We start from the raw sequence: 17492 nt of genomic DNA, 5'->3' as shown, positions 1-17492 counted from the left end.
CTAACCTAGGGTTTGGGGAACCTTTTTCCTATTAAGGGCCATTCGAGTGTTTATAAAAGTATTCGTGGGCAATACAATTGCTTGCAATTTCAGAAATTAGGTTGAAATGAATGTACAAATTCTGTTACATGCACACGCAACAAGATATGTTTAAAAAAAAATGTCTTTCTATTATACAAGATTTTGTATTTTTTTTATTTATTTAATGGAATCAATAAATTTTGGGGGGTTTTAAAATATTTTTTTGAATGGCCTCAAGGCCTGGAAAAATGGTTTTGCGGGCCTTATGCTTCTGACATTCCCCACCCCTGATCTAACCCATAAAAATTATTGGTGCAAACAAATTTGTGAGATTGGTTGATTTAGTCACATTAAATAACATTTCTGACTCAAATAAAACCAGTGCATTTGTCTCATGAAGCACACTTATGTTAGTTATATGAAAAGTTTTAGTTTTTTGTAATATAGTAATGAGATTGTTCTGGATTATGGTAAGGAAAATGTTAATTAGAAGCTTAACTGTCATGATAATAATGTCATGATGCAAAAACATGATTAATTTTCTTTAAAGGTCTCAGTGACAATGAAAAAACATCAGGAAATCTTACATACAGGATTATATATGTATGACAAACATACAATGTATTTTTATTTACAACACTATGTCTCCACCTCAGTCCATATATTATGTCCACTCTGTGTCCCTTGAAAAATGTAAACATAAATAAGTACAAAACAGGTGAACCTCTGCCAAAAGGTTAGAGGAACTATAGGATAATACTGTACAATTTCAGAGCAAGTGACACCTTCACCAAATACAAAAGATTTAGTTTAATTACACCAGACAGAACTGTCTCCTAGTGCTCCTCTATATTGTGTTCTGGAAGTCTACAGACAGGTTCAAGGCAAGAGATTCTGGGAAGGAAGCCCCGAGGTCAGCAGATGGCATCAATAATATTGCCATCCATCTGGTGGCGACAAGCTACTCGCGCTTTATGTGGAAAATACACAAGACGCACAGTGCTTTCCTCTCCATCATAACCCCAGGTGACTGTTGGAGAGAAGCCAGGCTGCACCTCAACAGATGGAACTATGAGAGCAAAAGAGAGAAAATTAATCCTTTGATTAGAGTACTGAAAGACAATAAGACTTCAATAACAAGATGTAAGGACAACTTACCAGCTGGAGGAGGGCACAGCCTGACTTTACCCCTGTCTTTACACCGTTTGTACCAGAGATAACACAGCAAGACTTTTTTACCCATGGCTGTGTGGAATATCAGATCTATAGGGAGAGAAATAGAAGTTATCCATAAGACTTTAACTAAGGTTAAATCCATGCTTTCAGAAGTAATACTGTATAAATAGGTGTGGGTGAGAAACTCAAAATCTACACTTTCACTTTCAGATGTTAAAATGAAACTAAACAAGCACCACATGTGACTTTCAGATGTAAATGTGAAAGTGGAGATTTAGAGTAAAAAAAGCCTTAAATTTGTATCTGTTTCTCACCCACGCCTGTTATGGGATGCAGGGTGAGTAAATGATGAGATAGTTTTCATTTTTGGTTGAGCTATCCCTTTATGAAATATTGTTTACCTAAACATGCAAATGTTATTAATTACTTAAGTGTGTTGCAAATAAATGCCCACTTTTTCAAACATCACTTTTAATAGCATTTTAGAGATAAACATCTGATATGATTAAATAAGCATTCAAACTAAATAGGTTGAGGAATTAAATGAATAGTTAATTAAAAATGAAAATCTCTCATCAATAACTCACTCTCAAAAGATCCAAAATGTGTAGAACTTTCTTTTTTCTACAAAACACAAAGATTTTTTTTAAGAATATCTCAGCTCTAGATCCATAAAATGCATGTGAATGGTCGAAACTTGAAGCTCCAAAAAGCACATAAAGGCAGCATAAAGGTAATCCATACAACTCCAGTGGTTTCATCACTGTCTTCTGAAGCGATCCATTCAGATTTGGGTGAGAACAGACCAAAATGTTACTTTTTTCCCCAATATAAACTTTGACATCAGCATTCTCCTTGGCGATCATGATTTCAAGTTGTGCATGACGCATGCGCAGAACACTAGATGCAGCTAGGAAGTGTAATCGAGGTTATACTGGTCGGTTCTCACCCAAAATAAATTAGATCGCTCCAGAAGATGAAACCACTGGAATCGTATGGATTAATTTTATGATTCCTTTATCTGCTTTTTGAAGCTTCAATGTTTTGGTCACCATGCACTTGCATTGTATGGACCAACAGAGTGGAGATATACTTCTACAAATCTTTGTTTGTGTTCTGCAGAAGAATGATAGTCATGCACATCTGGGATGGCATGAGGGTGAGTAAATTATAAGATAGTTTTCATTTTTGGGTGAACTATTCCTTTAAAAATGCCCTTTATACATTTAAATCACTGGTTGCCCCTGTGACATGAACAGGACAAAAACATCTTATGAGCTCAAACTCTATAATATAATATGAATCAATTTAATCAATAATGTAGGCTACATTTATTAATTTAGCTGATGTTTCAGGACCGTTTCTGAGCATATGGGCCCCTAAGCAAAATCCTACTCAGAGACTCCCCATCCCCAAAACCCTGTTGTTGTCAACACCTTAGTTATAGCTAGCAAAACTAAATGAAAAACATGTAGGCTACCTTTGAAAAACATGACACAACTGCAAAACATTAGCTAACTAATTAAAATACAAGCAATTTATTGCATGACAACAAACAAACCAGGCTTACATTCATTTCTTATCAGTGATCTGTCTGCGTTCTCATCCTCGTTCTTTTTCTTTTTTCTGCTCCCGACTTGTAGGTGCACTTCATGATGACAAAAAACCCTTTGACCCTTTTACATCTAGCTACATCTAACTTTCTCCTTGCAGTTATATTCTCCCTTCCCTCACAGACCACAAGGGGGCCACACTACAAATTTCTAATTGAACCATTACAGCTGCCTGAGTGTAGCCCAAATTATAATTAGGTTTTGACACAGACGCTGCACAGTCGAACACGAGCCTGTCAAAGTATAATTTATTTTACACAGGGGGTTGGTGCATGCGCACGACAGATATGAAATAATGGACTATTTCTCTTCAGGAGTTTAGGCCTATGTCTTTATAGTCATTCAGACTCAAGTTATAAAATTGCAGGTACCTCCTGACCTCCTTAGCACGTGTTACTGACGTGCACATCCACTGTTGATGTTTTTACCTTTTACCTTTCACCTGTCCTGTACGTGGGTGTCTAACCAAAGTATACAAAGATATACTCACAGCTTTTAGTAGCTCTCTCTCTCTCTCTCATATATATATATATATATATATATATATATATATATATATATATATATATATAAAGTTAAAAAACGTTTTTTAATTACGTTGCTATGTGGGACTTTTTAGGGAGATTTAGATGCAACATTCAACATTTTCATCTGGATTCTATGCATGGTCTACATAGTTTTATTAGTCCTCTAAAAAAAAAAAAAAAAAAAAGTAGACAATTAATTTTACATTATACCCAGCAAACACAGAACTTTTCCCTAATAGCTTATGGTTATAGCTAATGGTTATTATTATGTTTTAGTTTAAAAATCATAAACTTACCTTCCTAGAACATTGCAGGGAGGTTTTTGTGTGACAACCTAATGCAATACAAAAATAATGTTAAGATTTACGCATTTCAATTTCAAATTGAATTGAGTAATCTTTAATAAAATAAAAAAAGCTCCTGTATATATTTTACATTTTATTAACATTTCATGTAGTTAAACAATTACATTTAATGGAATTTGCCATGAAGTCGAAAAATCTTAAAAATAAGCTAAAATACATATTTTTTGAGAATGGATTGAATTGTTCAGGAATGAATGACTGATATACAAATCTCTTGAGTGATCACTGGACCGGGAGGCTTTGTCGTTCTTTAAAAAAACAAAACATTTTGGAATTCCCAAATCTAAGTCCTAGTGGTGGCGTAGTGACTTGCCTCAATCCTAAATCCGAGGATGAATCTCAGTTGCCTCGGTGTCTGAGACCATCAATCCGCGCATCTTATCACGTGGCTTGTTGAGTGCTGCAGAGACATAGGGCATGTGGAGACTCATGCTATTCTCTGGCATCCACGCACATCTCACCATGCCCCACTGAGAGCGAACCACATTATAGTGACCATGAGGAGGTTTCACCAACATGACTCTACTCACCCTAGCAAACGGGCCAATGTGGTTGCTTAGGAAGCCTGACTGGAGTCACTCAGCACACCCTGGATGGCTTTGTCATTCTTTGAAAAGTATCATAAAATGGTTCCGAGCGGAGGTTAATCCTTTTTTAGGAAAATCAAACTAGAGCTACTTGCACAGCACTTTCTAGACAAACACACATGACAGAGATCAAATGACACGAACAATGTTTACAGGATCTCAGCATCAAATACTGAGAAACACTTGGTAAGGCACCATGATGTATGATTCCACCAAAATTGTTATTACTAACTATAAAAACTACTATAAACTTACACCAAGATCTACACCTTCTTCATCTTACAATTGCCTTTTAACTTATCTTACAGGTGGACAATACAGAATAAAATAAATGAAAGCCTAATGAAATGTGCACGTTATAGGCTAGTACTGTATAAAAGAGTGTTTTGATAAGTTACACTTAACATTAACAATTAAGAATTGCATTTTATTTATTTGTGTCACTATAAACACCAATTTGTTTAAAAACGTACCCGTTGAGGATCAAAACGGTGCGTTTCTTATCCAGTAGTCGGTCAGATGCACTACGTTTGAAACTGTGGCTCCATGAGATTGTTTTCGCGCTGGTCCCTAGAGAGATCGTGTTGGGGCAGCGAGCTGCAGGGCGCATTCCCGGCGGATACTGACGCTGTAATCGACTCCTATTCTCCGTTACCATGCTTTGATTGGGCGTGCGCGCAAAGCTTTGATTGGGCGTGCGCGCAACGGCATGGGAAATTTCCACCGGCTGAGGCTTTAAATAACTAATCATGCAAACCACAACAAAAGCTCATAACCAGTCAAAAGTAGCTTTCTTCTTCTTCTTCTTCTTCTTTTAAATATATACATTTCAAATTAAGATGTTAAACTTTGACAAGCCTGAAGGTTCTTGTTGTGGACCTATATAAAGTTACTTTCACATCGATATATTATCTATTTTAATATTTTCCTCACAATTTAGATGTTTTTTTCTTGCTGTGAACATGGCTTTAAATTATCATTTACTAGTGATCCACTGTGCTGTATGAATATATTATAATTGGTCATAATTTCATAGTGATTATTCGTGTTGTGTACATTTGTTTTGATTGATAATGTTTTTTAACGTCCCTTTGTTCTGTGTTATAACTGTGTTTAAATTCTTATAATTTATCATAAATTTCATAAACATCTTTACGCTGACTCTCTCGCGAGATGTGACTAGCGCTGTCTCGGACGCGATTGGCTGTTCGCTTCATTCATTTGAACGCGCACGTGATCTAATCATAACCTCGGGATCAAACTCTGAATTGATAGAGAAAGCTGGTAACGAGCGTCTTGGTACCACTTAACCCTAATAAAGCCTGATTGGATTTGGTGAGTCTTGTTAAACTAAAACCAATCCTGGAATCCAGAATTTGTTCAGCTCTTTTGTGACACATGCAGGGGTGTATTTTCCAGCGGGGATGGAGGAGGAGATACCCCCCGCCCCCCCCCCATAATCAAAACAAGCAAGTACACCCCCCAATATTTATACCATAATCAGTGGAAACATGTAGATGCTGGGATACATGGCACTGGTGGATGATCAAAAAGAAATCCCAGACTTACATTAGAGGAGGGTCATATTATGGCCCAGGACTGGATTCAATAAATGTTTATTTTATTTTGAGAAAGGTCTTTGGATAAATTAAAATAAGTTTGTCTTATCTTATCTAGTTAAATGCTGACAGTTTAACAAAAAATACAACATTATTTTGGGAAATACAAAATATATATATATTTTTTATCCCCTTTTCTCCCAATTTGGAATACCCAATTCCCACTACTTCATGGGTCCTCTTGGTGGCGCGGTTACTCACCTGAATCCGGGTGGTGGAGGACAAGTCTCAGCTGCATCCGCTTCTGAGACAGTCAATCCACGCATCTTATCACGTGGCTCGTTGTGCATGACACCGCAGAGACTCACAGCATGTGGAGGCTCATGCTACCCTCTGTGATCCATGCACATTGAGAGCGAGAACAGCTAATCGCGACTACAAGGAGGTTACCCCATGTGACTCTACCCTAGCTACTGGACCAATTTGGTTGCTTAAGAGGCCTGACTGGAGTCACTCAGCACACCCCGAATTTGAACTTGCGACTCCAGGGGTGGTATTCATTGTCAGTACTCGCTGTGCTACCCAGGCCCCTGGGAATACAAAATATTTGTAACTTTATTCTTAAAGGAATATTGTGGGTTTAATATAAGTTGAGTACAATCGACAGCATTTGTGGCATAATGTTAATAATTAGCACAAAAATAAATTTTAACTTGACTTGAAAATCGAGGTTACAGAGGCACCCTTACAATGGAGGTGAATGGGACCGATTTCTGAAGGATTTCAAGGCAGAAATGTGATGCTTATTATTTTATTAAAGCACTTAGATTAATTATTCATTTAAAACTTGTGTATTAATTGAGCTGCAAAGCTGTTTAAATCATCGTTTTAACGGCTTACTAATGTTCTAGGCAGATCAACTTTTAGTTATTTGTTACTGACCTTGCCATAATGGCTACAAACATAGAAAATCATACTATAATCATGTTATCATACATATTGTTTATGTCTTGTGGCTGTACTTTTGAAACAGTGAATATTTTAACGGTAAACGATTGGTCCCATTCACTTCCAACTGTAATAGAAATTTGCATTTTTTAAAGAAAGGAGGGATAAGTCGAAATTCAATTTTGTGGTAATAAATATTATGCCACAAATGCTGTCAATTATTCATAAATTGTATTGAACCCAGAGTATTCCTTTCAGTTAGAACATAATAAAATATTAACTATTTAAGAACAATTCTATTCTTACGATTTTTTTGTGAATCTGACCCCAGATTATAATAGAGACTTGAGAGTGAGCTCTATTTACTTGAGCCAATAGGCAACCATAGCCTAATCATCAAGAACAGGAATTACCCAGAATATCCTGTCAACCACGCTAAAATGAATGCCAAACATTGATATTTGAATTTTGTGATTAGTCATGGAATTATGGTAGGAAAGTTGTATTTATTGTAGGTTTGTATAATAATAAGAAAAGGAAGGTTTCTTATTCATATTAAATATATCCTACAGACAGTACTAAAAATGCAATAACATGATACAAAGGAACATTAAAATTCTTCATTGGTTAAAAAAAAAAAAAGGTGCCCTTTTCACACAAATATACAAATCCAGTTTAAAAGGCCTGAAAAAACTGCAAAGATGGAAAAGAAAGCTACATTTTTAAGAAAACTTTGCAAATTAAGTTGAACAAAAACTGCAGAGAAGGTGGCTTTTATTTTAATCATGAATTGTCATGGCATTAGGCATAATTTATGCCTATTCACATAATTTACATTAAATTCAACAGGCACTTTAGTTATTACTTTATGTTAAACCCACACACTACCCTTTCCTTCACTGTCTTCTGCCCCCTGCTGGCTGCAGCAGCCCCCTAGGCCTCGATGATGTGATGCAGGCAGGTTCTTGTAGACAGCACGGCTGTAGGGAATGAAGCACAGACCCAGCTGGAGGTGGCGTGCCATCCTGCAGTATGCAGCCAGGGCCAGAACCAGCAGTGGAACCAGCAGCAGGAAGCCCACCACCAGCAAAGCCACACAGCCTCCATCATCCAAGAAATCTGAACAGTAGATGTTAGTGCCATGGCGCTTAACCTTTGAAATGGGTAAAGAGAGGCAAGATTTAAGAAGAGAAGGCGAGAGGAGACAGTAAAACAGTGCTAAGATTTTGTAATATGTAAAACAACATTTTATATATATATATATATATATAAACTGTTTACATTATGCACTATTTTAGGTCACTTAAATGTGCAAATGTGTGACAATGATCATTTTAAAGGGATAGCTCATCCAAAAATGAAAAGTCTGTCATTTTTTTTACAAACCCTTATGTTGTTTCAAACTCATTTGACTTTGTTCTGTGGAGCACAAATGCAGATTTTAGGCTGAATGGCAGACCCAGTCTCCATTCACTTTCATTTTATGGAAATAATGTCCAATAAAAGAGAATGGTGACTGAGACGAACACATATATGCCTAACATTTTCATTTGGGTTCCAAGGAAGAAAAAAGTGTGAGTAAATTATGACTGAATTTTTACATGAACGACCCCTTTAATTCCTTTGGACAAAAAGTCAGGTTTCCTTGCTACCACACAATATGCTCTTGGAACATTACAAATGGTTAAGCTGATAATATACATTTTTTAATATAACGAAATATAATATAATGAAAATTTATTATAGAAAAATACAACTAGAAGCATGTTATCAAGTAGACTTTTGAACCCCAGTGTATGGTATAATGTCAGATCAGATAAGACTGCAATACCTGAATTAATAAAAAAACACCCACATATGGTCAAGCTGTGGGAGTTGACTTGAGGCAGATCAGTTGGTGGGGAGACAGTTTAATGATGAATAACAGGGAGAAATGAAAAAGACTGGGTTATATGAGATGGTTTATTTAATCTGCTCACCCAGGTGTTTTGTGTTAGTCTCAGTGAACACTGGAAGTTTAGTCATCACTGCTTGGATGTCACTATAGTGCAATTTAAAGGGAAAGTTACCAAAAATGAATATTCTCTCATCATTTACTGAATGTCTTGTGCTATACTTTTGAAACAGTGATTTTAACGTTATAGATTGGCCCCATTCACTTCCATTGACCCTCATGCCATCCCAGATGTGTATGAATTTCGTTCTTCTGCTGAACACACATTATGATATGATTGTTTTGGGTGTGAAACAAATCAATATTTTTACTTCCAGTCACTCTCAAATGCATATTAATGATCGAAATCAGTTCACGCTGCCTCACGTGTGATGTAAGGGCATTGGCATGTTCAAATGTAAAGAAAACCAGTGAAGCTTGTGAACAGCATTCTTTTGTAAGCAAATTGATACAGGTTGTATCTCATCAGTTCTCACGTGAACATGCCAATGCGCTCGTGTCACGTGTGAGGCAGCATGAACTGTTTCCCTTCATGGACGCGCATTGGAGAGCGACCTGAATTAAACATTTGTAGTGAAAATACATAAATATTTGTTTGTTTCTCACCCAAAGCAATCATATCACTTTAGAAGACATTAATTTAAACACTGGAGTCGAATGGATGACTTTTACTATGACTGTCTGTGCTTCTTGGAGCTATAAAGTGCTAATCACCATCCACTTGCATTGTATGGACCTACAAAGCTGAGATATTCTTCTAAAAATGTTGTTTGTGTTCTGAAGAAGAACAAACGTCATACACATCTGGGATGGCATGATGGTGAGTAAATAATGATATCATTTATTTCTTCAAGTTGTGTCTTAATTTTTTTGAGGGGTGGATTTTGGGAAGGGGTTGTGTTTAGTGGTGGAATCAAAAGATTGTGATTTCTTTTGTGAGTACTCTGAGGGTAGGTGAGAGATCTGCACTGCATTAATCTTTGTGGCAGGACTTTAAATCAACATTAAATGCTTTCTGCAATCCATTTTACTTCCATAATCTGAGATATTTCCATGTAAAATAAGATATTCAATGGGGAAAATGTTGGACAGGACTGGATTTTGTCCATCAGGACTGATTGGATTGTGAAAGGTGGGCATTACATACCATAATGGAGTCAGGTCAGGGGGTCAGTGTTTGTTCGTACATCCATCCATCCATCCATACATACTGTACATACTGTACATCAATCCATCCATCCATCCAGTATACTGTTTATATACAATTTTTGACTCTTAGAAGTGTGAAGTAGATGTATGTTTTTCCGTGTTAGCATATGCGGCTCAGATGATTGGTTCAAAATAAAGGGGAGGGGTTAAAAAGGAAGAGTAATTTAGGATGTCAGCTGAGAAGTAATTTCAGAGGTGGAGCAAGTTACATATAGCTGATGTGATTATGATGATAAACATTTTTTATTATTATTATTTGTAATAACATGCACAGGTGAACCATGCACAATAACAATAGAAATGTGCATTATAAATGTAATGATTTCATGTTGACTCTAAAACCGTGTTATGGATGCAGTAAGAAATTAGACAACAAAGTGATCTCACTCCACACTTACCGTGGAATGGCAAAGGAAGCCAAAAACGACCATGACAAGTGACGGCAAGAGGACGAGGCCAAAGATAATTGCAGCCAGACCCATATTTAGAGTGGCGATGATTAGATTCTGTGCTGTCACCAGAACAGAGCAGGCCCAACAGTCCAAAGAGCCCCTCAACTCCATGGGAGGATCATTGGCTGCACTGCCTGCTATTGAGTACGGAGGAGGAACCACCACCACCTCTGGGCTGGGTGCATTTGCTGGCAAACTCAAAGAGATGGAGCCAGTGTGATGGAGACGGGGCTGAGGGGATTCAGACTCCCCCTGCTCACTGGAAGGCTGGAGGGAGACAGGTTTCTCCAGGGTCCCATTATGGGAAAGGCTCAACTTGCCGTTCATCAGTCTGGCAGGTGTGATAGTTTTTGGCTGTTAAAATAAATAAATAAATAAATAATATTTTTTGTTTAATGATTTTTTACAATACAAAGGGTCTTGCAATAGCTATAATGAATACAGTCAGATTGATGGCCACAAACAGCAACAATCCAGAAATGATATACACTAAAACTGTTACCTTAAGGATAATTTTACCTGTTCTAACCCTTATAAATTGTTTTGTTGGTAATTTTGTTTATTCCAACATGTTAAATAGGCTTTAATCAAACCAGTTACTTTAGATGTAACAACATGAGTCCAATTTCTTTATGTAAACATTTTTTTCAGTGCTACTTTGTGGCAAAACAAAGGGAAAAACTTCAATAATGTCTGCCTAATGAATTTTGATCAGCTCAGACAAACTTATTAAAGGAATATTCCATGTTCAGTAAAAGTTAAGCTCAATCGATAGCAGTTGTGGCATAATGTTGATTACCTCAAAAAGTAATTTCAACTCGTCCCTCCTTTTCTTAAAAAAAAGAAAAGAAAAAAAGGCAATTAATATGGACGTGAATGGGGCCAATTTTTGGAGGGTTTAAAGGCAGAAATGTGAAACTTATAATTTTATATAAGCACTAACATGAATTTTTCTGTTAAAACTCATGTTTTATTTGTGCTGTAAAATATTGTTCATTTTAGGGCTTTTACATCTTGTTGCTATACTTTCGAAATAGTATGTTTTTAACGCTTACGGATTGGCCCCATTCACTTTTATTGTAAGTGCCTCACAGTAACCCAGATTTTTGCTTTTTTTTTTTTTTAAGAATAGAAAATGTTTTTTTTTTTTGTGGTTATTAATATTATGCCACAAATTTGTATTTAACCCAGAATATTCCTTTAAAATAAAATTGAAGGGAAAATAAGAGTTAATCTTGCAACTACAACTTTTATTTTTACACATAAATCTCTGACATCCCAAAGATAAACAGAGTAAACTCAATCGCAACAGAACTTGAGGGTTAAAAGTACAATTTATTTTTCTCTAAATTCCTGGTGAAAGGTTAGGTAAAGAGAAATAACTAATGGTGAACAGTGGGAAATGAAGCCCCCAACCCCCCTCTCCAACCCCACCCCGATCTCCAGGATGAGTAAAAAATACGAAACAATAACAGCCCTCTCAGGAAACACAGTATGCTGACCAAATCACATTCACTATAAAACTGCGATACCTCATAGAAACAATCCATTACAGCTCATTACAGATTTACAGTAAACATTTAGACAAAAGAATATCAGGAAAAAGTTAGTTTGGCCTTAATTTATGCTGCTGACAGAGAGGTCTCATAGGACAGATATTATTTCACTTTGATAAAAAATATACAAAGAATTAGTAACACTGAGGACAGATTTTAGAGCAAAGATCAGTATGTTCTCTTACATAAATCTTTCAATAAATGTTTTATATTATTTCAGCTTTGATTACACTTAAATCTCTAACAAAGTTAGGCAGTCACATGGGTGCTCATCCTTTCTAGGAAACAGTCTTCTGAGTAGCCTTGTTTGTTTGGAGGGAGCCCAATTTTTTATTCATGTGAGTGAATACAAGTATGATATCACTCTGGCTATTACAGTTCAGATGTTATCAATACCTTGTTTTAAAAACCTTTCCCCACACAAAATAAGAGCAATTTGCTTTGACCTGTGATCTTCAATGGACTACATTACTTAAGTTCCTCAGTGTTAATACATGAGGCAGTAATTACAAAAAGACTCCACATTTACAGATTTTACATTTATTCATTGAGCAAACTCTTCTATCCAGAGCGACTCTGTTGTACAAGTCGAATGACTTATATGACTGAGATTAATTTATAGATTAAATCATCACCATGACTAATCATAGCATTCTGATTCAGGTTGCGAATTTCAGGAAATTCCACTGAATATATAAATATATAAAGGGGTTTTGACAGGACATAGACAGTCAGTAGGGAATTAAGGTCATTGCTGGAGAAATAATACTGTAGAAACTAACCTGGCTAATATTCAACTCATTCAAGAACAGTTTTAAGTGAAGGGTTTAGGCCAAGCACTGAAATTAAAGGAGTCCATAGTAGTGGCATATTTTTTTTAACAGGAATGAAAACGAGGCTGTGAGGGATAGACTTACCATCTCTTCAATGGCACGCACAGTATAAAGCTGTAAAAAGCTCCTAGATCCCATCTGATTTTCCACAACTCATGTTGTCTGGAGTTCCCTATCTGTCACTCACTCAACGTTGTGTCGAAGTAGTGACACTAGGGGTCACTCGTGGGAGTCCCAAACACCTCTGATGAATGAAAATCGGAGACGAGCGTTGTCGATGTATTCCTACCAATCCATTCGCCTCGGCTGTTGGATTCTATGGCACATCACATCGGTTTCTCCCCTCTCGCACAGATAAGTGCGGAGAACACCCCTAGGTGCTTCGGCAGTGGTTGTTGGGTGCTAAAAGAGCATATATTTTCTAAAAGAGTGGGCACTGATGGAAAGCGTCTTTTTAAAGATGCTTTTCCGGTTATGTGCAGTTACTTGTTGTGGTCGTTATCTCTCCACTTCTGATGGTAACGATCGCTGCCTTACGTGTCTGGGCTCCAGAAATGCTGAGACAGCGTTCGTGGATGAGCAGGCTGCTTCAGTCCGATGCAGAGGACTTGGCTGAGCTTCCGCTGTCGGGTGTGCTCACCCAGTCAGAAGCTCCTTGCGACAGCCCCTCCCTGGCCAATTCCCCTGAGGAAAGACCTTCTTTCTCAGGGACAAGGAACAATCTGGCACCCGCAACCAGACCTCTGGAACCTCCACATCTGGCCCCGGAAGATCTGAGTGGCATACCACCCGCGGTGGTAGACAATATTACTCAGGCCAGAGCCCCTTCTACCAGGCGACTGTACTCCTTGAAGTGTTGCCTTTTCGCAAATTGGTATTCTTCCAGAGGCGAAGACCCACAGAGTTGTGCAGTCGGGTCAGTGCTTTCCTTCCTGCAGGAGAGGTTGGAGGGGCAGTTGTCCCCCTCCACCTTGAAGGTGTATGTAGTCGCTAAAGCGGCACCCCATGATGTAGTGGACGGTAAGTATTTAGGGAAACACAACCTGATCATCAGGTTCCTTAGAGGCGCTAGGAGGCTGAATCCTCATAGGCTGCACCTCATTCCCTCATGGGACCTCTCTGTGGTCCTGCTGGGCCTACAGGGAGCCCCTTTTGATCCCTTAGAGCCAGTTGAGCTGAAAGCCCTCTCCTTGAAGTCAGCCCTCCTGACTGCGCTCACCTCCATCAAGAGGGTTGGGGACTTGCAAGCATTCTCTGTGCCTAGAGTTCAGTCCGGCATACTCTCACGTGATCCTGAGACCCCGGCTGGGCTATGTGACCATGGTTCCCACTACCCCCTTTAAAAATCAGGTGGTGAACCTACAAGCGCTACCCCGGGAGGAGGCAGACCCAGACTTGTCGTTGCTGTGTCCGGTATGCACTTTGCATATCTATTTTGATGCTTCAAGCAGCTCTTTGTTTGTTGCTTGTTACTTGTGTCAGTATGCCCTGTTCAGGTCAGCCCCTGTACTGGGATATGTGCTCCATATGTGTTGGTTCTCTGTCGGTGACATAATCTTCCAAGGTACGGTCTCCCTGACAGTAGACCTGTGTCTCCCCTTGGGCAAATTCCTCTCTGCCACCGGTCGACGTGTTTGTAGGGCTCTGTCCCCTCCGGGAAGGACCTACCATGGGGACTGTGATGTATTTACACACAATTACATCCCCTTCGGGCAGGGTGTAATCTCTACTGTGTCTTTTTCCAAGGACACCTTCCCCAATGTAAATACCTTTGGCTCCAGCTGGAATCAAGCAAGTTCTTTCTCCAGGAGAAAAAAGAAGAGAAAAGGCCGAACCAGCTGGCACAGCCTGTTCCCATTATGGGCACGTCTGTCTCCCCTTTTATGCTTGCGGGGGGAGAGGGCCCTTACGATGTACACAAGGTATTGGGAAGGTTACGATGGGATAGTTCACCCAAAGATAAAAATTATCTCATAATATACTCACCCTCATGCCATCCCAGATGTGTAAGAGTTTATTTCTTCTGCTGAACACAAACAACGATTTTTAGAAGAATATCTCAAACTTCTTCTAAAAATATTACTACATATTTGAAGCTCCAAAAATCATATAAAGGCTCCAGTGGTTTAATCCATATCTTCAGAAGTAATATGATAGGTGTGGATGAGACACAGATCAATATTTATGTCCTTTTTTTACTATGAATTCTCCTCCCTGCCTAGTAGGTGGTGATATGCATGACGAATGCAAACTGCCAAAAACAAAAGTAGAAGAATGTGGAAGTGAAAGTCAAAGTGGAGATATATAGTAAAGAAGGTCTTAAATATTGATCTGTTTCTCACTCACACCTATCATATCGTTTCTGTAGACATGGATTAACCCATGAGTCATATTGATTACTTTTATGCTTCCTTTATGTGCTTTTTGGACCTTCAAAGCTTTTGCCACCATTCACTTGCATTGAATTGACGTACACAGCTGAGATATTTTTCTAAAAATCTTTGTTTGTGTTCTGCTTAAGAAAGTAAGTCATACACATCTGGCATGGCATAAAAGTGAGTAAATGATGAGAGAATTTAAATTTTGGGGTGAACTATCCCTTTAACTGGTGAGGTATCCAAGCCACATTCAGTTACTTACTGGGGTACCTCAGGGTTCAGTGCTTGGGTTACTTATCTTCTCTATATACACAACATCACTGGGGCCCATCAATCAGGCACATGGTTTCTCTTACCACTGCTATGCTGATGACACACAACTTTACTTGTCTTTCCAGCCCAATGACACCACAGTGACTGCTCGAATCACTGCCTGCCTGGCAAAAAGCAAAATTTCACAGACTACATCTCAAAGACCGCAAGATCATGTACATTTACACTCTACAATATCAGGAAGATAAGACCCTTCCTCTCTGAACATGCCACACAACTGCTTGTTCAGTCTCTTGTCATAACTAGACTGGACTACTGTAACTCTCTCATTGCAAGCCTCCCTGCATGTGCAATTAAACCTCTGCAAATGATCCATAATGCAGCAGCATGTCTGGTCTTTAATGAACTAAAGAGTGCAAATGTTATACCACTCTTTGTCTCTCTCCACTGGCTGCCGGCTGATGCACGTATCAAATTCAAAGCTCTAATGCTGGCATACAAAACAGACACTGGGTCAGCTCCAGCATACCTAAAATAATTTCTGCATTGCTACACACCCACAAGAAGCCTACGTTCGGCTAAGGAACGCCGCCTTGTTGTACCGATACAAAGAGGCACCAAAACACTTTCCTGGACTTTCAGTTTCATCATACCACGTTGGTGGAATGACCTTCACAACTCCATCCGCGAAGCTGACTCACTGTATTCAAAAAATTACTTAAAACACATCTTTTCCATGAGCACTAAACTTCACTTATGTTTTTGTCTTTTGTAAGTCATTTTGGATTAAAGCATCTGCCAAATGAATAAATGTAAATGTTAACTGTCATTGTTGAGTGGCATTTGAAAACACTTTTTATGCCGAGCCTGACCCAAGAAACATGGCCTTCATGCTGATTGTGAAAAAGTCTTTCTAATCTTTTTATCCATTTAAAGATCATCCTAATCAATTAAAACAAAAAACAGCATAGCCTTTGACAAAAAAGAAGAAGAAAGTATATTTAGTTTATGTATAAAGTATAGCTACTTTTTATACTGTATATATTCAAACTGAAACAAGATTTACAAATGCAAATCACAAATATTTTGAAAATCTTCACTCAAATATTAGTTACAATCCAAAAATAAATTTTAGGCTATATTTTTAAGATTTACATATTTCAATTTCATTAAAAAATTCCATCAAATGTAATTTTTTTCTAAATTAACTTTAATTTTTTTTAATCAATTTTGTTAGAGATTACTTAATTCAGTTTAATAGAATTTTGTTATGAAATTAAAATGCGTGAATCTTAAATTATATTTTTGAGTATAGGCTACAGTGAAATCAGTTCTTTAGGAAAATGTGACAAGAGCACCAAAATGTATTTACTGTGCTATTTACAAATATTCAGACAAAATTCAAAGATCAAAATGATCCATACTTACTTTAGAGCAATCGAGCTGATTGTCCACACCCTTCAAAACCACCTTTCCTCTTGTAGAAAAACTTTAAAAATGTTCTTTCACCCAAACAAATCCCTTTATTCAAAGTATAGACAAATCCTTGACAGACTGAGATGATTACTTCAGTCTATAATTTCTTTGATGAGATTACTGAGTTTTGTTCAACAATTTGTTATGTTTTGAATCCAGTTCTCTATCCGCAGTAATTCCACACACTGTTTCTGTATGAAACTGACTCTGTGGAACAGTCAGTCTTCTATTTCAACTCTTTCTCTTCCTCCTTTCCCACTCCACTCTTTCCTTCTTTTGACAAAGATATCCTTCCTTGCCAACTTGGATATATCTCTACACTCCTCCTTCTCTCTTTAGCCTCACACTGCTTTGACCAGGGCAGGGGGGTGGGGGGGTTCATATGGATATTAACATTTAATATTAGCATTAATATTTTAATACTAAAACAAATATTTTTATAGTATAATAAGTTAATGCTAACTAGAGTTAACTGATTCAAACATATTAAACATATTTTTGTTCGTTTACAAAAAGACCTTGTTGACTTTGTTAGAAACAATATTTTTCCTCCAACTTTTTGATG

General features: G+C 37.7%; 1 protein-coding gene across 1 annotated transcript; it reads right to left on the bottom strand.

Annotated features, from left to right (window-relative positions):
* Positions 1-528: 528 nt before the first annotated feature.
* Positions 529-17185, bottom strand: LOC127635878 (transmembrane protein 88-like). The gene is made up of 6 exons (XM_052116148.1): positions 16880-17185; positions 10358-10765; positions 7685-7949; positions 3634-3671; positions 1180-1284; positions 529-1090 (listed from the first exon to the last, which is right to left on the bottom strand). The coding sequence occupies exons 2-5, from the start codon at positions 10736-10738 to the stop codon at positions 1279-1281; spliced, it is 690 nt and encodes a 229-aa protein (XP_051972108.1). The 5' UTR covers positions 10739-10765; positions 16880-17185; the 3' UTR covers positions 529-1090; positions 1180-1278.
* Positions 17186-17492: the final 307 nt, after the last annotated feature.

This window comes from Xyrauchen texanus, chromosome 43 (assembly GCF_025860055.1).
Source record: "Xyrauchen texanus isolate HMW12.3.18 chromosome 43, RBS_HiC_50CHRs, whole genome shotgun sequence".
Lineage (NCBI taxonomy): Eukaryota > Metazoa > Chordata > Actinopteri > Cypriniformes > Catostomidae > Xyrauchen > Xyrauchen texanus.
This window is presented reverse-complemented; position numbering and strand designations above follow the sequence as displayed.

Excerpts from the sequence above, each read along its gene's own strand:
- LOC127635878 (XM_052116148.1), bottom strand. The coding sequence starts at position 10,738 with ATGAACGGCAAGTTGAGCCTTTCCCATAATGGGACCCTGGAGAAACCT. Across the intron at positions 7,950-10,357 it reads GCTTCCTTTGCCATTCCACG|GTTAAGCGCCATGGCACTAA; the intron begins GTAAGTGTGGAG and ends CCCATTTCAAAG. Across the intron at positions 3,672-7,684 it reads AGAAGACAGTGAAGGAAAGG|GTTGTCACACAAAAACCTCC; the intron begins GTAGTGTGTGGG and ends GTATTGCATTAG.